The sequence below is a fragment of the Pan troglodytes genome, chromosome 19 (genome assembly GCF_028858775.2).
Source record: "Pan troglodytes isolate AG18354 chromosome 19, NHGRI_mPanTro3-v2.0_pri, whole genome shotgun sequence".
NCBI lineage: Eukaryota > Metazoa > Chordata > Mammalia > Primates > Hominidae > Pan > Pan troglodytes.
Genome location: NC_072417.2, coordinates 82,389,828 through 82,411,413, shown reverse-complemented (window position 1 = coordinate 82,411,413; position 21,586 = coordinate 82,389,828). Strand labels below are relative to the sequence as shown.

The window sequence follows — 21,586 nt, the reverse complement described above, 5'->3', positions numbered from 1 at the left end:
GTGGAGGTTGCAGTGAGCTGAGATCATGCCACTGCACTCCAGCCTGGGTGACAGAGCAAGACTCTGTCTAAAAAAGAAAAGAAAATTTTTTTTTAACTTTTACGAACATCAGATCTAAACCAACTCACAAAGCCAATGCTGTTCTTTCCTTGAAAACTTCACAACCTTTCTTAATTTTACATTCTACCATTTACAACTCTTTCTTTTCTTTTTCTTTTTTTTTTTTTTTGAGACAGGATCTCACTCTGTCACCCAGGCTGGAGTGCAATGGCACGATCTCGGCTCAAAACCACCTCCACCTCCGGGTTCAAGCAATTCTCCCGCCTCAGCCTCCCGAGTAGCTGGGACTACAGGCATGTGCCACCACACCTGGCTAATTTTTGTATTTTCAGTAGACACGGGGTTTCACCATATTGGCCAGGTTGGTCTCGAAATCCTGACCTCATGATCCGCCTGCCTCAGACTCCCAAAGTGCTAGGATTACAGGCTGAGCCACGGCACCCGGCCGCATTTACAATTCTTATTCAAAGGCCATTCTTCCTCTATCTCCATTGTTTATCTTTTATTCCTAGCAGAGTGAAAATGGAAAAATGCATTTTGGAAAACAAACATGGGTCAGTTTTATATATAAATTCAGGTTACTATTAGAAAATGGTTTAAGTCATTCATTTTTTCAAGCTTTGACCAAAAACAAAAGCATGGATGATATCCTTGAGCCCAACTGGAGTGCAGGAAAGGTAAAATGTTTGAGATATTTCATCCGCTAGCATTCACCCATCTTAATTTTACACTTTTGCTTTTGTACCCTATCTCTGTATTCACATTTTTTGGCCTTAATGGATTTTCTTAATCAAATTAGGTAATTCTTTAAATAATAGTATGTAGTGACCGTCCAGTTACAGACAAAAAAACTGAGGCCCAAGGCGGTTAGAGGATGTGGAGGAGATCACAGATCTTGTTAAAAATATAGATAACTAATTTTTTTCTCTGATTTGTTGCTAAGTTTGTTGCTAAGAACTATGCAAGGCTGTGGATACAGACTTTGGAAATTTCAAGATTAAAAAAAAGAAAGTGGAAAAATAAAAAATAATGTGAACTGCTTATGAAATTTGGAAGAGCCCATGTTAGGTGTGGCTTTGCATTTTATCATAACCTCGGTGCATTTTCCTGCACTTTTGTAAGACTCTGGAACCCTGGAGCACTCTCCTGTTTCAGAGATTAAGACTGACTTCCAAAGGCCCAGAAGCTCCAGCTCTAGAACACAGAGGCTGAGTTTTCTGTTCTGTAAAACCTCCAGAGTGGCAGGCACTCAAATGTGAGTGAGCAGCACTCACATGACCTCATGGAAGAGGCCAATGGGGAGAGCCAGCAAGCTCCCTCGTTCTTGGCAAGCAGGAATGTTAAGTTACAAAAAGCAGAGGGGGAGACATGTCGTATGAATGAAACCGTATAATCAGACCTCAAGGCATGCCCTGTTGAACAGAGGCAAGTGCAAGTTGGAGAAATGCCAACAAAATGTCATTATGAGTTGAGTCATCAAATGGTAGTTAAAGAAAACTACATTCAGTACTAATCAACCCATGCAAACTCTCTTCTCTGTAAAGGTTGGTATCTTTTAGGGGTAGATTTGCCAGAGGAAAGCTCTTCAAAGCCAATTTGGCTATCCATTCCATTCTGAGCTCAGAATATTAACAAAAACCTGTTGCTAAGGGACATAGATGCATAGTTGAGTCTAAAATACAAAATGATGCTAATCTAGCTGCTGGAAGAAACCCTCTCTCGGCAGCACTTCATAGTATATTGAAGTCAAGCAATCAATGCCTCTTCAACTGCAAGGCCTTCTGTACCCTGGCTCCTGTCTATTTCTCCTGTCTCATCTCTCACGGGTCTGCTAGGTGACCCCTACATCCCAACCATACAGAACTTTAGAATTTTCTAGATACTCGTGTCATTTCACTTGCCCCACAGACCAAAGCTGTATCTGCTTTGACTGTCCACTCCCAATCCTTGATTCTCCCATTCACTTTTCAAGATCCAAGCAGTTAATAATCACTTTCCCTTTGAGGTATCATTACATCACAAACATTGGCAGAGACATCTGTCCCCCATTAGAATGTGAGTTTCTAGAAAGTAGGAATCATCTCTCTTTACACTCTCCATGCCTAGCAGTGAACCACACAGTGAAGCAGCTAATACATGTCCAAGGAATTAATAAATAGAGGAATGGCTACATGCACGATTGAACAGACCCACTCAATCAGCAGATGACCGACTGAATAAACAGAGGTCCTGATTTCCACCATGCCTGGTGTTCTTGTTTGTTTTATATCTTAAAGCCTCAGCAGTTAGTTTCTGTCTTTATAGGAAGACTATAAGGGCTCCCCAGAGAGTCAAAGTCTGACTTAGCTTCAAGATGCACTGAGATCCTAACAAGAGCCCAGGCATGAGTTTTACAAGATCTGTGTTCCACACTTGGCTTACCGCTACCTTGGCCTTTCCAGTTACATAATCTCTCTCGGTCATAATTGCTGCATCTATAAAATGAGGTGGTTGGGCTAGCTGATTTCCAAAGTCCCTGCTATGTGTAATATTCCATGATTCTGAAGTCTTGTCTTTAGATTTTGCCTGATATCTCTTGCCCTGACTCTTTGTACCACATATCATTGGGCAACTGTTACATCATTGGACAATTAAGCTTGTACTTGTCACTTAACCATTAGAGAGCATCAATGTGCCTTTTCTGGTTCTCTTGGTTCAAGAGCATTGCCTCAGTTTGTTCACCAGAGGGTATTGTAGCCTTTTTTACTGTTCCAGTGGTCTTGTTATAAAGGTAATCAGCAACAGAACAAATCATAGTGTATATGGTCTGAGTCTCTTCCCCTCACAAAGAATATAAGCAAATCCAAGGAGATGCATCTGTAATAACCAAGATCCTTTTTTTTTTTTTTTTAATTTTAGGTTCCAGGATACATGTGCAGAACGTGCAGGTTTGTTACATAGGTAAACGTGTGCAATGGTGGTTTGCTGCACCCATCAACCCATCACCTAGGTATTAAGCCCCACATGCATTAGCTATTTGTCCTGATGCTCTCCCTCCCCCACCCCTCCCGATAGGCCCCGATGTGTGTTTTTCCTCTCCCTGTGTCCATGCGTTCTCATTGTTCAGCTCCCACTTATAAGTGAGAACATGTGGTGTTTGGTTTTCTGTTTCTGTGTTAGTTTGCTGAGGATGATGGTTTCCGGCTTCATTCATGTCCCTGCAAAGGACATGATCTCATTCCTTTTTATGGCTGCATAGTTATTCCATGGTGTATATTTGCCACATTTTCTTTATCCAGTCTATCATTGATGGGCATTTGGGTTGGTTCCAAGTCTTTGCTATTATGAATAGTGCTGCAATAAACACACTTGTGCATGTATCTTCATAATAGAGTGATTTATATTCCTTTGGGTATATACCCAGTAATGGGAATGCTGGGTTAAATGATATATCTGGAGTAAAAATCAAGTTCTTAATGATCAATAGTATGTAACCTTATGCAGAGTTTGTATTAAAAGAATGATGTAAAACGCCACAGGTCACAACACTACAAAGCTTCATTTAAATATCAGTCTAACCAACCATATTCATTCCTTTCATTTGCTTAATGCATTTCCTTTCAGTCTGCGTATGACATCAGCCATTTGACTGTTCCTTCTGTGACCCCTACCCAGAGAAGCTGGATCTACAGCACCTCCAAGTGGGTAGTGAGCCAGGGGGTAATGCCTCATATGCACAGGGGTGAACACCTGACTCAGATCCAGCCAATCCGGCAGCCACTCCTCATCACATTATCCCATTTTTCTCTTTTTTTCTGAAAGACAGAGAATGTCATCTCAGACCAGAAAGTTTAGCCAAAATATGGTGGGTACTGAAACAACTACACATCATATAGATGCAAGAAAGTCACAGAAGGTGAGTCTTTTAAACTAAGTGCATGTTGATTGATGAGTGAGCAAAAAGCCTGGTCCACAAGAAAGGCAGAAAGCAGAGAAGACCCTCAGAGAAAAGCCGAATGAGGGACCCTGCAAAGGGAGGGGATAGACCGGATAAAGAAAGAGGGAGGGAGTCAGAGAATGCCTTACTTAGCTCCTACCAGGCCTAGCTATACCTCCTGCAACTGGACTCCATGAAATTCTCCTTAACGCAGACTCTTACTTAAGGTAAAACAAAATACACATAAATACACAAACACATGCACTTATTTGTAATCATAGTCCAGATATATTTATATCCACTCCTCCTGGGTCACAGGCATCTTTCCATTAATGGTACTGCCATCTCCTCACAACCTATTACATCAAGTGAGTATTTGATAACTTAAGCTATCCCCTTACTATTATAATTATTATATATAATTATAAGACATAATTATATGTATAATATACAATATAGTATAATTGTATATTATACAATAAGGGTGTTTCTATTTTTCACTGTTTGGACACAGCAGTGGTATAGAAAAGAAGCATGAACTTTAGTGTTTAAATAAACTAGATTCAAATCCCAGCTCTGCACCCATTAACGGTATAATCTGAGACAAGTTATGCACCAAAGTTGCAACTTCCTCCTTTGTAAAAAGAAGATAAATATTGCCTACTGCCCAGGTTTTGAGAAGGATTAGACCTAATTAGCAAAGTGCTTATCACAAAGCCTCGCACACGGTAAGCACTCAATAATCACTTTTATAGGCTAGATTCTCATAAATAAAAATGCTGGATCAAAGGGTATGAAAATTGTCCAGGTTCTTGATATGGGCCAAATGCTTTCCCAAAGACTGAGTGAGTCGCTCTACATCCCCCTGATACATTGTTAGAATAGAATAGCAGTATAACCCTTCCTCTAGCACTTGCGTTTCTTCTATCCAGCTTTGCCTTGAATGTAGAAGTCCAGAGCTGAGGGTTGCTTGTTCACATTAGACTGCGTGCTCCCTCTAACCTGACAGAGAAAACCAGTAGCTGGTTTCTGTCTTAACAAAGTGGCTTGACAGTCCAGCTGATTCACTGCTTCCTGTTTTCCTCTGACTCCATTGGTCCCACTTAGAGAGCTGTGTACAGGTACTCAGCATGGAAGATAAGTCCGGGCTTGTTTGAAACAAGCCCCAAACTAGTTTCTGTTGCTCTTTTTCTGTGTGTCCTTCTACACCCTACCTACTCAGGCTTCTTATGAGTGCATCTTCACAAAATAGCTAGATGAACAAAGATTGCTGCTGAAGCTGAAAGAATCAGAGATGTATAATCATTTCTTACAGGCAGAACTAATATGGAATAAAAGCTCACGTGATTGCCTGGATTCTGCAGCATAGTTTCTTGAATCTTTTCACTCTCTGATTCCTGGTTTCCAATTGGCTTCTCTATTTTATTCTTTCTCTTTTTTTCTCTTTTTGACAGAGTCTCGCTCTGTCACCCAGGCTGGAGTGCAGTGGCACGATCTTGGCTCACTGCAACCTCCACCTCCCAGGTTCAAGCAATTCTCATGCCTCAGCCTCCCAAGTAGCTGAGACTACAGGCATGTGCCACCACGCCTGGCTAATGTACTTTTTTAATATGTTTTTAGTAGAGACGGGGTTCCACCATGGTGGCCAGGCTGGTCTCGAACTCCTGACCTCAAGTGACTCACCCACCTCAGCCTCCCAAAATGCTGGGATTACAGGCATGAGCCACTGTGCCCGGCCTATTTTATTATTTCTTTCTTCCCCTTCCACATTGACTCATCTAATTCTTGACTTTCTGCTGAGCCTCTGCTGCTCACCTGTTCTTTTGTTATTCGGATCACCTGTCCCACGACTATCCCTCCACCTAGCTCCAAGGGATGCCCAGGCCCCACGCCCCGGCTTCACCTTCCTGTGACTTTCTCTGGGTTGCCCACCTGGCCCCCACACTTGAAGCCTGCTGCCATCAACACCCCAGCAGGATAATCTGATGGATGATGGACATCAGCTCTCAGCTGGAAAAGTTCCTTTCCACTGACCTGACCCCCAACCACCTCACACAACATGCCTAACAATTTCTTTCCTTAGTGCCCTTTCTTACTGAAACAGCTTCTGATATTTTACTCATAATTTTATACTAAAGGTACCCAGATCACATAAAGAAAATAAAGTTGCATATTAGCTCTAGGAAATATACACATAGTTGAAAAGACCTTTGTTAATAATCAATATTGCAAGAGCTTGGTAACACATGAATACTTTTTTTTTTAAGACTTACAGGCCTTATCTAAAAATAAGCTTTGCCATGGCTTGGTTCTTACTCTCTCTCTCTCACTCTCCTTTTAGAGGCAAGGTCTTACCCTGTTGCCCAGGCTGGAGTGCAGTGGAATGATCACTGCAAACTTGAACTCCTGGGCTCAAGTGATCCTCCCACCTTAGCCTCCCAAGCATCTAGGGCTATAGGCATGCACCACCATGCCCTGCTAATTTTTTTTTTTTTTTTTCACTTTTTGTAGAGACAGAGTCTCACTATGTTGCCCAGGCTGGTCTCAAAACTCCTAGCCTCAAGTGATCCTTCTGTCTCAGCCTCCAGCCTGACTGGGGTTTACAGGCATGAGCCACCAGCCCAGCCCACTCTCTCCCTCTGAAACTTTGTCCCAGTAGGACTAGGACCATTTGTTACAATGGGAAGGATGATCCTTTCTCCCAACCACCAAGTCCTGTCCCTGTATCTATACATCAAAGCTGCCTGTGACAACCACAGGGAGTGTTGTGTAGGTCTCATTACCACTAAACACAAATTCAGTTTTGGGAATCAATACAACAACATGTGGTGTGTGTGTGTGTGTGTGTGTGTGTGTGTGTGTGTGTGTGTTCTCTAATTTAACACACCCCAGTTTAGAACTATCCAGTCTGTCATTAACAATTAAAAAAAAAAAAAAAAAAAAAAAAAAAAAAAACAGAAGAAAGGGCAGGTAGTCTGTCCGTTCAAGGACCAGATGGGAAGTCTCTTGTTTTACTTCCTTATTCTCCTGAGAACCACACTGCAAGTTCTGCTATACCAACTTAAGGTCCTTCCTCTACCAACAGACTCCTGATCTTCCCAGGCTGAGTTATGCACCCACCTTCTTTGGTATCCTACTCGTATCTTATACCAGAACTTACATGCATTTCACACAGAGTATCATTAGTTTGCTGACCATGTTTGCCTGCCACGTTACGGGTTGAACTATGTCCTCCTAAAATTAAAATACTGAAGTCCTAACCCTCAGCTAACCCTCAGCATCTCTGAATGGGATCTTACTTGATGACAGATGATGTCATACTGGAGTAGGGTGGGCCCTAACTTTAATATGACTGGCTTCCTTATAAAAAGGGGAAATTTGGATACAGACACAGACAGGCAGAATGCCATGTGAACATGAAGGCAAAGTCTGGGCTATGAGTATACAGGGGAAGAAATGCAGAGATTGCCAGCAAACACCAGAAGCCAGGGAAGAAGCACAAAACAGATTTTTCCTTATGGTCTTCAGAAGGAGCCAGCCCTGCCGCCAACTTGATCTTGGACCTCTGGCCTCCAGAACTGCGAGACAATTAATTTCCGTGGTTTAAGCCACCCAATTTGTGGTACTTTGTTACAGTAGCTCTAGCAAACATAGACATCCCACTAGAATATGAGCTTCTTGAGGGTAGTAAGAGGATTCTGTTCATTTTTGTATCAATCTAGCACAGAGTGAGGTACAGGTAATTTATTTGGTTGTTCTATAATCCTTGTTAAATGCAATCCAGAGACAGCTAGTCCTCTACCTGCCATGTCTTGCTCAACACTGACTAGCTATCCTGTCCTTAGATAGGGTTATATCAAAAAGAAAGAATGAAACTCGGGATGGAAAACAATTATTCCAGACTGAATATATCAAAATTTCTCAATCCCATTCTTAAACCAATTTCAGAATTAAATCTGCATTGTTTTCCTCTACTTTCCTTACAAAAATAGAGGCTCATTCAGGAACAAAGTCCCAAGCAAGAAGACTTTGCAGGCCACTTGAATGAGATGATATGGCTGACAGGTCTTCTACCTGGCTGGGTCATATGTTACCTTTAACCACACAGCAAAGTGAGGCCAAAACTGCCCTGTGGCTTACATGAATCTGAGTAGGGGTGACTCAATTCACCTCCTTCACACTGTACTGACTCTGTTTAAATGGAGTTATTGAGGGAAAGAAGGTGATTAAATGCTAGGTTCACAGAGAAACAGCCCACTGTGAGCCCCAGAGCTATATGTCACTCTGTTTTTGAAACCAAAATAATAAAAGAAAAAATGTATTTAATCTATTAATTGTATTAAATATTTTATCTTTTATCCTGTATTTTTATCTTCCTTTTTATTTTTATATGTTTATCTTTTTATCTCTTAGAACTGTATTTTTCTGAAATTAAAAATAGAAAATAAATTATGAACTCCCTTGCTAATATCTAATACCATGCTTGAGAAAGTCAATTTGGTAATACGAAGAACTTTCCAGAACACTATTTTACTTGAGGTAAATAAAATGAGAATTCAAAAGTACATTGAACAGGTTTCCTTCTCTTACACTGATTTCAGATGATTCGAGAAAAACAAAAAGAAATGGAAAAGGCAGGTTGGCATGTTAGCAGGTTATAAAAAATGAAAATTACAGCCGTGGCCAAGCTCTGGAAAATATTCCCTGACCCAGCTACACGTTGATTATTGAACCAACAGCTTGCTTATGTAATTACAGTGTGTCTATAAACCTGGTTGATATGATATACTTGTTTAACTATTAACCTCTAGATTTCCTGGAGTTTCCACAATCCAAAAAACACCTAAAAGTATGAGATATGATATATTCCATTTATTCACCTATTGCAATCACAAGCAATAGCTACAGTATTAATCTTGGTAAGAAAAAGGAAGTTCTTAGAAAACACAAGTAAGGTCTCTTAAGCTTCAGATACTTTGCTGGGGCATTTTCTTTTCTTTTTTTTTTTTAATCCTTCTAAAGAATTGCTCTATTTTATTGTCCTATTGTGCCACTGGATACTAGAAGTCAAGAGTCCTTCCCGTACCTATGTTGGATCTAATTTCCTCATTGATTCTAAAAATCACATTGATACCTCCACACCTGTCAACACTTTCCTGATCTCTCTCTTATTCATAGGACTTTCCCACTCAATAGTACCTCTTTTAAGCTAATCTAGGATTCCAGTTTAGATTCTACACATTTTTATGCTTTTCTTACCTCCTCCTAGACAATAACCTCCTTAAGGGCTGGAAGGAAAGGAAGAGTGAAGCAAATGTATGTTTATAGAGAGAGTACTATAGCAAAGTACCTCAAATATAAATTGCACTTAATAAATATTTGTTGAATAAATGAATGCCAAGCACTGGCCAAAGCATGTTACATATATGACCTTGCTTAATCTTCATAAAGACCTCGTGAATGAGTGTCAGTCTTTTTATTTAGAAGGTGAGGAAACCGAAGCTAGAGGTTAAGTAGATTTTCCAAGGCCACATGGCTAATCAGTGGAAGAGTAAAGTCAAATGCATTTCTGTCTATTTCCACCCAGCATGATGTCCTAAACATAACAATAGATCAAAAATGTATTCGTTGAGCCGGGAACAGTGGCACTGCCTGTAATCCCAGCTACACAGGAGGATGTTTGAGCCCAAGAGTTGAGGCCAGACTGGGCCACATAGAAGACCCTGAATGAAAAAAGCAAACAAACAAACAAAAACCTTTGTTGAATTGATCTAAACAAACTCCTTATCCAAGTCCTCTTTTTAGGTATATCCAGAGTTTGTGATTTTTTTTTTCAAATGGCAAAGGTGTTTCGGGTACAGGAAGGGGTAAATAAACTGTGAAGACTGCCTCGCAAGGTTTACAAATATCACAAAAAGGTTATCTCTACATTTACTTCAAACTAATTTCCATACTCTGAACTATTCTGTTCCCACTGATTCTTCAGATTCTAGCCCTACACTTACAGCTATCTCCTCTCATCCCATTTGAAATTGGAGGAGGGAGAATAAAGGAAGGGAATAAATAACTTGTCACTCAACAACCAGACCATCTATTTCCGCAGCTTCGGCATGGGATCATGAAAAACAACTGAGGCATAGGTATAGCTGTTCTGCTTTGGCTGGAGAGAAAGCCGAGAAAGAATTCATTGGTTTAGGCCGGGTGCGGTGGCTCATGCTTGTAAGCCCAGAACTTTGGGAGGCCGAGGCGGGCGAATCATGAGGTCAGGAGTTCAACACCAGCCTGGCCAACACAGTGAAGCCCCATCTCTACTAAAAATACAAAAAGTAGCTGGGTGTGGTGGTGGGCGCCTGTAATCCCAGCTACTTGGGAGGCTGAGGCAGGAGAATCACTTGAACCCGGGAGGCGGAGGTTGCAGTGAGCTGAGATAGCACCACTGTACTCCAGCCTGGGTGACAGAGCTATACACCGTCTCAGAAAAAAACAAACAGAAAAAGAATTCATTGCTTTAAAAGGAAATTCATTTCCATCCCCATCTACCTCCTCTGCCACAAAAACAGGCAATTCCAGTTTCCTCCACTCTGTCCAGTACAAGAGGAAAACACTGGAGATGTGGGTTCATTCATCATTTCAAGGAAATTGTTACATTTACATAGAAACAACCAGGAAGAAAAAAGTCACTAAGCCAAAAAGGGGCTGCAAAATCCCCACACTTAGGTATGCTGCCACACTGGCCACGTTCCTGTTACTGTTTTAATACAATTTAACTTAGATGTGTAAGGAAACACACAAGGTTTGAGTCGGCTTAGTTTCTGTGTGATACAACCTACAGAACAGCAAATGGAAGCGATATTTGTTACCTACATTTTAACATAACATTCCTGTATATCTAGACCAGTAACTATCAGTGGGCCAATTGTAATCAGCCTCCTTCAACCAATGGGCAGTTTCTATTTGGAACTCAACCTTAAGAGTCAAAATGAGTCAGACTCTGTACTCTGTGATCAAAAGACATATAAAGGGACATGTCAAAAAGAACCTATAAATAGCTAGACACAGGTCAGCCCTTCTTAATTACCATACTTGGCCCTGGTATGCCCAAATCTATCCAAATTCCTACAGAATACACTCGTTTTTCATTCTTCGACCATGTCTTTGGTGTAATGGATTTCATACCTTTATTTTGGAGTGACGTCTCAAGTGGAGTCGCCAGGAGCTCAGATTCTGAGGTCAGACAGACCTTGGCTAAAACCTCTGCTCTGCCACTATCGGTTTGGTAACTGAGGCAAGTTCTTAACCTCTCCGGCCTCAGTTTGCTGATCTACAAAATGGGATATCACCTCACTGATCCATAGTGAGAGTAAATGATAGAATTCACATTCATCACTAAGCACAGTATCTGGAGCACAGAAAGAATCACAGCAGTGATACCATCTGGGATGGTAGAAATTAGCACTTCTTTGTACGTGACTTAAATTTACATCATTCTGGATGTGGTGAACAAATCTGGGCTCATTCTACCAAAGCTCCTCTGTCTACATGTAGTTTTCACCTCCCTTCATTTTCAGACCCTCTATCAAAACCTTCTCTCCTAAATATACCCAATATCCACGATGTAAGCGACTCTGTGAGCACAAAGAATATTCGTCCTCAAAAGAAAATTGCCCACCCGGGGTTAGGGGGTTAATGTAAGAAAACAGCTCTAAACTTTGCAGGAGATGACAACTGGAAACCTCTCTGATCCCGTGCAGGGAGGCTTTCACGTTGACACAAAAGAAATGATGGAACCTCTGAGCTGGGTCATGATAATAACCAACAAGCCAGGCAATGGTGGTAGCAGGAGAGTTATTTTTGATTTCTTACGTCGGTGCAAAAGTAATTGTGGTTTTTGCCATGAAAAGTGATGACAAAAAACAATATTACTTTTGCACCAACCTAATACTTTCTAAGGAAATGTGGGCTCAATAAGGGGAGGATGAAGAGTCTCAGGGAAGAATTAATAAGCAGCTTCTCATCGAAGGGAAGAAAAAAAGAAAAGAAATATAAAGCAAACAGGAAGAACACAACTAAGGGGAAAAGACCCCAGGACGGGCAAAAGGAGACGGGTAACTTAGTTCAGAGGAAATGAGCCATGACCTACAATTCTTATAACTAGGAGAGACACCACTCAGACATTTCCTGTGGGCTGGGCCCAAGAGGTCTCTGGCTGAGCAGCAGACCAGTAGTTATCCAGGTTAACAACTTCCAGTTAAAGCCAGAGAGGAATGTTTCTGGGAGCTCTGTCATGAAGAGACCCCAGTATTCGATGGAATAAAGTCATAAAGGAAAGGGTCAACAAACATTTTCTGCAAGGGACCAGATAGCAAATATTTTTGGCTTTGTGGGACATAGGGGCTCTGGTGCAACTACTCAACTCGACAGCTGTCGAGCAAAGAGCAGCCATGGAAAACATATAAATGAATGACCATAGCTGTGTTCCAATAAAACTTTGTTTGTCGATGCTGAATTTGAATTTCGTATCATTTTCATGTGTCATGAAACATTGATTTTGATTTTTTTTTCAATCATTTAAAAATGGGAAAACCATCTTCGCTCACAGGCTATACTTAAAAACAGCTGAGGCTTGGCCAGGCACGATGGCTCACGCCTGTAATCCCAGCACTTTGGGAGGCCGAGGACGACGGATCACAAGGTCAAGAGATCGAGATCATCCTGGCCAACACGGTGAAACCCCGTCTCTACTAAAAATACAAAAAATTAGCTGGGCGTGGTGGTGCACACCTGTAATCCCAGCTACTCGGGAGGCTGAGGCAGGAGGATCGCTTGAACTCAGGAGGTGGCGATTGCAGTGAGCCAAGATCGCGCCATTGCACTCCCAGTTGGGCAACAAGAGCGCAACTCCATCTCAAACAAACAACAAACAAACAAACAAAACAGCTGAAGCCAGATTTGGCCCAGGAGCTGCAGTTTGCTGCACAGGCCCTCCAGTCAGACATCCATCCTGCCTCTGCCACCGACTGGCTATCCAGCCATGGGCACATTGGTTAACAACAATTGATTTCCTCACTCGTAAATTAAGGATAATAACACCACCTTTGTCCATAGTGTTTATGGGACATCCTAAAGCATACTATATGAAAAGTAACTGGCTTAGGGTAAGTGATGATGACAACAGCCTTGGCAGTGGTACAGGGAGGGGTTGTGATCAGCAGCTCCACCTGGGGCTAATGGTCTGTCCAAAGAAGACTGATCTCAAGAATCTGACTTAAGGAGGGATGTACAGACCAGAAAGTAAAACAGATGACAGGGATGCTGCAAATGCTTATTTAATGCTTCAACTCAGAGTGGAGTTGACTAAATTACGATGATTTGGCCAGGCGTGGTGGCTCATACCTGTAATCCCAGTGCTTCGGGAGGCTGAGGTGGGTGGATCACCTGAGGTCAGGAGTTTGAGACCAGCCTGGCCAACATGATGAATCCCTGTCTCTACTAAAAATACAAAAATTAGCCTGGTATGGTGGCGGGGACCTGTCATCCCAGTGCTTCGGGAGGCTGAGGTGGGTGGATCACCTGAGGTCAGGAGTTTGAGACCAGCCTGGCCAACGTGATGAATCCCTGTCTCTACTAAAAATACAAAAATTAGCCTGGTATGGTGGCGGGCACCTGTCATCCCAGCTACTCGGGAGGCTGAGGCAGGAGAATTGCTTGAAACTGGGAATCAGAGGTTTCAGTGAGCTGAGGTTGCACCACTGCATTCCGGTCTGGGTGACAGAGCAAGACTCCATCTCAAAAAAAAAAAAAAAATTACGATGATTTCTGATAGACTTCATTGTATGGGGATTATAACCTGAATATCCTCCTCAACTCAGAAAGAGGGAGATTATGGACTACATACTGAACCGCATGGGCCAACTCAGGAAGACCATCAAAGGAGACAGAGTGGGGAACAAGCCAGGGAGGAAGGGGCTGGGCAGAGGCAGTGGAGGTGGTCAAGGAGGAAGTGAAGAATCATTTCACTGGGAGGTGATCCTTGCGGAGTTCCCTGTTTTGTTAGAGGGCAGCCAGCTGTTAAAAACACTGTCTCTGGGCCGGGCGTGGTGGCTCACACCTGTAATCCCAGCACTTTGGGAGGCCGAGGCGGGTGGATCACGAGGTCAGGAGATCGAGACCATCCTGGCTAACACGGTGAAATCCCGTCTCTACTAAAAATACAAAAAAAATTAGCCGGGCATGGTGGCGGCAGGCACCTGTAATCCCAGCTACTCGGGAGGCTGAGGCAGGAGAATGGCGTGAACCCAGGAGGCGGAGGTTGCAGTGAACTGAGATCGCACCACTGCACTCCAGCCTGAGTGACACAGCGAGACTCTGTCTCAAAAAAAAAAACAAACAAACAAACAAACAAAAAAAAAGGATTGTCTCTGACAATCCTTCAGAGGCCTCATAGACTTAAAAACCAGCTCCTAAAACCAGCACAGGATGCAGAAATCACTTCAATTCTATTGGATGGGATTCTTTGGACAATTCATCTTCTCATATTTTTTAAAAAGAAAGTTAGCAGAGAATCGTGCAACCTTTAAATCTGTTCAGAAGGCTTAGGTAGGAGAAATGACACTTCGCCAGCCATTATAAGTTGCTTTTCATGCTGTTCTTGCAACTTCCAAATAATTAAGCAAATACATAATGGGAATATCAGTGCAAACAAAGAAGAAGCACAAGAAGAAAACTGCATTGTAATTTAATTACCCCAAATCTTTCATAAAACTTAGGAGCAAATGAGAGCTTATCCCTACTGATGAAAAATACTTTCATTGTCAGACATTTTTTGAGCACCTATTATTTATAAGGACAATGCTATAAGAGTCAGAGATGTAAAGATATATAAGAAAAAGTTTAGTTACCCAGCAAGGGCTTTCAAACAAGACAGCCCATAAAAGGCAAACAACCATTACAGTGGTTAAAACTTGCAGCTGTACTATGTAGGCACTGGGAATCAAAATGAGAGCATTTGCAAAATATCCTTTGGCAGAGAACTGGTAAGAAACCCCACCACCATGATTCACATGTCACCATTTCTTGGACACAGAAGAATAACCCCTGCTCATTATACCATCAGCTCCCCCTTGCCAGACTGCTCCCAACAAAAACAAGCAAAGCTAAAAATGTGAAATATACTAAAGATTCTGAAGAAAAAAAAAATTTTATAAATGTGGATTATTAGTGTTCACGTGTGGTTTGGTGAAAAGAACTTACGGACAGAGAATCTGTAGATCTAACTTCTCCCTGTGACTCCACTCTACTGTCTTCAGGAAAGTCACTCACTTCCAAGGCCTCAGTTAGCTTATTTGTAAAATGAAGTGATTGGACTATAAAACTTTCACAGCTCTAAATTCTATCACTTAATATCAGGATGCATAAATAGGCACATTTATTAAGGCTATGTTAAGGATATGTTAAATCTGATTGACTTATATGACTTGTGAGGTCATTAAAATTGATTCTTAACAAGAATCTTAAAGATTCTAGACTTAATTATTTTAACAAATGTAGGAAATTTAAGTCAACCACCTTTTGTGATTAGGCATTGCACAGGAAGCTAAAAAAAATTAGATTAAATTTCTCTGCAACAATGCATATAACACAACCAGGTGTTATGTAAGAATTATTTATAAACCTAAAGAAAAACTAATTTTGCCTGAAAAGATAACTGAAAATGCAGGAATGCCCAAAAGTAAGCTATTTCTCAGACTGGAATTTAATCAGATCACTACATTTTTCTTATTATTTTCATATAGGTCTGGATAGCTATAGACTATATAAATAAAATGAGTTTATAAAATATGTGATAGCAGCTTAAGACATTAGGTTAAAATTAAAATTAGAACTCATCAAGGAATTAAATTGTTTAGATACACAGAACCCAACTATCAATCCAGGATTACCTAACCTCTACAATATTGCTATTTTCTGGCTAACTTTGAAAATAATTTGATCCCCAAATTAATTAATTTTTTTTTTTTGAGATGAAGTCTGGCTCTGTCACCCAGGCTACAGTGCAGTGGCACAATCTCTGCTCACTGCAACCTCCACCTCCCAGGTTCAAGCGATTCTCCCAAGAAGCTGGGATTACAGGTGTGCACCACCACGCCTGACTAATTTTTGTATTTTTAGTGGAGGCAGGGTTTCACTATGTTGGCCAGGCTGGTCTTGAACTCCTGACCTCAGGTGATCCACTTGCCTCAGCCTCCCAAAGTGGGGTTACAGGCGTGAGCCACCATGCCTGGCCACCCAAATTAAAATTTTAAGGATATATTTCATGAGAAAAAAAGAAATTTGGGCACATGAAACACAAATGTCAAAAAAAGTGAAAAATGCAACTGCCTTATCACTAATAATATTAGAGTAGAATATTAATAGCTTTCATCAAACTGCCAAAGATTTTTTCAAATTGTTATACCCAGGATGAAGAAAGGAACCATCTTCCTGAAGAGCAGTTTACTTGGCAATATTTACCATTATGCTTGAAAGGACAGAATGGGCACGTCTAAATATTATTGGTAGAAATGAGAATTAGTGTTACCTCTATGGAGGGCAATTTAGCAATATATCTATACATGCCCTTTGACCCAGGACTTCCACCTCTAGGAATCATCCTAAAGAAATAATTGGGCAAATGTATAAAGATGTATGTTCCAGGTATTCCTTACAGTACTGTGTATAGCTGTGCAAAAAAATGGAAACTGTTTGAAAACTCAATATGACATTAAGTAAATGGCTACATTCTTACAAATTAAAATACACGGTTGTTAAAAAATAGGTAACCTTATGTGTACTACTACAGAAAGATATCCAAGATATATGGTAGAGTATAAAAAAGCAAGTTACAAAATACAATATATAGTGTGTAAAATAACATGTACATACAAATATGGAGATAGTACCCAAAAAACTAACAGTAATTAGCTCTGGGTGGTATGACTTTGAGTGCGTTTTATATTCTTATTGTGAATTTATCTTTGGTTTGAATTTTTTGATTAGCATATGTCTTTTTTTTTTTTGCAATAATAAAAAGCTATTTTCAGAAGGAAGAAAAGAGAACGGAGAGTGAAGAAGAACTGGACATTCAAAGCCTGTGGTTTTGCTCCCTGGAATTTAATCTAAGGGCATAGTATGCATGATAATGTAGGAACTGGTATGATCATCACGGAAATATTCACAATAGTGAAAGTTAATAAACATTAAGAGTCTATTTAAATAAATACAATGGAAGAGGATACTATGAATGTAGAAATATATAAACTTGGGAATATTTTGCCATATATTGGTAAGTGAAACAAGAGGGAACGAAATAGACTTAGTTTTACACACATTTTGGATGCTTCATACACAGATAGAAAAAAAAGTCCAAGAGAATAAATGCCAAAGTGTAGACTGCAGTAACTAGTCATTCTTATTTTTCCTTCTCTATGAAATGTTTCTATAATGAACAAGGGTTATTTATGAAATTTCTTTTAAGTTTTAAAAATATTCCTTGTAGATCTTTCAGATTTTAAAATACTGGGGAGTCATTAAAGCAACACTAATCTGAAAAACAAAGACAAGAGAATCTCAGCTCTTTTCTCCAACATTAAATTTACCACCCAGAGACCCCTGAAGCCCCCTACAGTTAACAGGCCGCATGCTCTAAAGAACTGAATGCAATGCTAATACAAAGCAAGCTCAGGAAACCCAAGCTACCTATTCTGATTTTGTGTCCTGAGATGTACGGGGTTATAAAACATACTGGCTCAGATTACAGGCTAAGCATGACAAGTCCGTCTGGTACAACCTAACAAAGGAATTTATAGAGAACAAGAAATTTACACATTTCATTTCCCAGGGTGGAATGAATTACAGAAGCAAAGAACCCCAGTAGAGTTAAGACCTTTCCTACCACTCTGCTATATGCTTCTGAATTGTGCCTCATAGGCATTTCTTACATGATTTACTTATTGCTCTCTAGAACTAAAATAAACTAATATTTTTTAAAGGTGAATAGGAGGAGAAGTGAGAAAAGTGTATTTTAACAGGGTCAAACTTTTTGTGTATTTTCAGGTGAACTAGGGGATGCCAGATCTCCCTACCTCCCTCTTTCTCTCCCTCCCTCCGGAGATCATTATGGCTGATAACAATAGTTTTTCTCTCCCGGGTAGTGTAGATGACACATTTTTCCTGTAGCTTGTCTTCCTGTAGTGTGCAGGAATTCCTGCACTTTCTGGGTGCCCTTCCTGTTAACTTACATTTCAGATTTCCTCAAAAGGCATTCTACTGCTTTAATATTTGAAAAATGTCAACTCAACCCCAGACAGCTAATATAAACAAGCTGAAAAGCATACCACCTAAAGTTACAACTGTGGAAAACAAAATTTCTTTTTAAGAAATTCTTTCTCGGAATCTCACTGTTGGTAAGGCTGTAGAGCAGTAACCCAGTCCTTCCAGCTTCCAGAGAGTCTGTAATTCCTTTGCCTCTGCTGTGCCTTAAATTAGAGGTCTGTTAAACCGAATTATAGTGATCTAGAAAGTTCGTAAAGGTCCTTGAATTGAACATGTTGTTAAATTCTTCAATACTATGAGATTGTATCCACTTTTCACTTTTCCTCCCATTTCCTTGGTTAGAATATTAAAAAAGAAGTTTGGTACTGCAAAAAGTATTTTGGCCATTTGAGAATAGCGTAGCTGAATAAGGCCAATTCCACATTTAAAGTCCAGGCCAAGGCGGCTGGCTCTTTTGCCATTTCTAAAATGATCACCCACTTCTTTCTACCAATAATTTTCCTTTCGGACAAGAACCCCATGTTCATTCCAGATGTACTTTCCAAGCAGAATCCAATTAAGAAAACTCATCTGGGTAAATGGGGATTGATTTGAAGGACCACCAGTACCTGATCCATTGTAAACACATCCATAGGGAAGAGTGCAGTGCTAATATCTCCTTTGGCTTCTCAACTCAAAAACTGGCTCTACTAAGAGGGAGCTACGTTCATAGTGAGCCCAAAAATATGCAAAAAGGAGCCTGATTTAGTTTAGACCCTAAAGTCCAAAGATAAGATCACAGTAAACACCACCTTCTTCATAAACCTTCCTGACTATCCCCCAAATAGATAAATCACTTCCATTTTTAAACTCCAATAGCACCATTTCTCTTCAATACCTGTCCTATTATCTTGTATTATAATGATTTCCTTACATTCTTGTTTTCACCAACCCGAAGGAAAAACTTCATTTTAAATATTTTTGTGTGTCCTTAAATCATGTGCACACATACACACACAACACATACATATACATGCATATATATACACACATACATATGTATATACATGCATATCACAATATATTACACATATATTAAACTGAATTGAATGAATGAACGAATGTTTACCAAATACAAAGTAACTAAATGCCATCTCTTTAATACATCAAAGCATGGACTGCCTCTTCTGAACTATTATTTCTCTACTCAATAAGGAGATTTTTAGGTTTTCCCCACTTGAGGAACATCTCCACCTGATATGTCAATTCCTAGGTTCTTCAGCACTCTTAACTTTTCAGATTTCCATTCTCCCCTAATACTCAAAGAAAAGCAGAGTGCTACTTTGAATGCTTGAGATTACTACTTCCTTCTTGGGCTGCTGAGATATATGACTCCCATCAGGTAGAATTAAAAAGCGGTGCAACAACTCCCCACACTCCCTCCCAAAAAAATAGCAAAAAGCTTGTTAGACCCTTTAATTTCACCATGTCTTACTCAAAGAGTGCCCTGGGTAGCCTAATTCAATAGTATCTAACACCTCTCTTCATCATCCCATACTTCTCATATGGCATATGCTTTCTCTATGGTAAAGAAACAATTGTTCTGAAACAAGTGACTTGGGGTCCCAGGGGCACCTGACAGCACCTAGTCTGCTCTTTGATGTCATATCAGGAATTTTTTAAATCCCCTTGCCAGGGTGGCATTAAGCCTGCAAAATACAACTGTGTTTAAAAACAAAAATTAAGAAAAGAAAATAAAAGAACATAAAGAAAACAACCATAACGTGAACTTCCAACCTATTACAGCTGACTAAATACACGCAGTTACACACTTAAAATATTTCATTATGCTTGTCAATGAAACAGTGCAGTCCCTTCACACTACTGTAATGCTTAAAAGTACAGTTTTACCCCCAATATTTTCCCCCAAGATGCAAAGCATCCCCCAAATGGGCAGACATAAAACATTAGGTCTTCACTGCTGCTTCTAAATTTTGCGAGCCAATAAGCAATTGGTGTAAAGTGCAAAATCTCAGAAGAGCAAGACTCGTCTGCTTTTTTGTGATATGCTGTTATTCACCCTTCACCTTTACTTCCTTTAAAAATCAAAAGTTACCTAATGTTCAAGGCGATATCAATGGAAATTTAGCTAAATACTGGCACCGCAACGGTCTATTTCCCCCAAAGAATATAAGATTACATTAATTTCCTAGTAGTTTAACTCAAGTTTTACCTTTCATCTTCACCTATAGAGTTTTTAAAAGTTTCTATTCCTGTTGCATACGAAATTACTTACAATATCTGTGCATAGTAAAGAATTTTACAATTATATAAAGCCTTGCACATTTAGACGCTACCAACCTGCTCTGTCTCTCCTGACTGTGCAAAAGGCAAAAAGAGCTCAGTAATCCTAGCAGAAGAATGCAAATAACGTCAATGCACAGCTGAACTGCAAGCCCTGCCTTACAGGAACTCTCTGTGTCTGCAAAAAAAGACACATACTAAACAGGAAATGCAACTGAGCTGTGGAAAACCTCAAACTTAAAAATGCACTCGCCAGGCGAAAATTGCATCCATGCATTCATAAATGCATGCACAACCCTTTGCATTTTTGCAACTAATGCAAACAGCCTCTTACCTTTCGACTGAGACATTTTCCCCTTTCCTTTGATGGGGGAGGGGAGCACAAAAGACTTTGCCTTGCTTCTCTTCTGTAGCTAGTTTTGCAACAAAGATGCAAGCTGCAGGCGTGCAATCTTCATGCAAGTGGAGTTTCTCTTGACCGATGCAGCAGATGGACTTTCAGGGAATCAAGATGGAAATGCACACCTTGCAAAACAGACTGGAAAGTGATTTTTCCCCCAGTTGCAACGTTAGGGAAGGCTGTGCTGCAGCTACATGATGGGCCAGGGCTGGCAGCTAAAAGCTCCAAACTTGGAACTGAGTATCTTAGTGCGCAGACGTCCTTCCTGCGAAGGGCGCGAAGGCCGCTGGGTAATGTAGTTCTCCGGCGGAGTCCACCGGGCTCTGATTTAAGGAAACGTGGTGGCCCCGGTCGCTGAGCGAGATAACTGGGTGCGACAAAGATTGCGTCCAGATAAACAAGTCAGACACACACTCAGTAGAGTGATGGGTGAAAAGCGGCAAGGCCAAGACGGGGCGGCAGTTTTGTTCTCGAAAAGCCTCTGAAACAACAGCTAAAGAATATTAGGTTAGCTAAAGAGCTTTTAGCTTGTCTAGAAGGTCTGTTTGGGAGTTTAGTGTGTTGATTTTGCAGCTCAGCACCTGTTGTGCTGTTCTTGCCTGTAGACGTTTTACCCT

The 21,586-nt window shown here is 40.6% G+C and overlaps 1 protein-coding gene across 1 annotated transcript in view; it reads right to left on the bottom strand.

The window, feature by feature from the left end:
* The window catches only part of MAP2K6 (mitogen-activated protein kinase kinase 6), a 140,482-nt gene extending 119,244 nt beyond the window's left edge, over window positions 1-21,238 (bottom strand). The window contains exon 1 of the mRNA XM_523699.9: window positions 20,904-21,238. Coding sequence (XP_523699.2) covers window positions 20,904-20,919 — 16 coding nt within the window. The 5' untranslated portion in view covers window positions 20,920-21,238. The remainder of the gene's footprint in view (window positions 1-20,903) is intronic.
* Window positions 21,239-21,586: the final 348 nt, after the last annotated feature.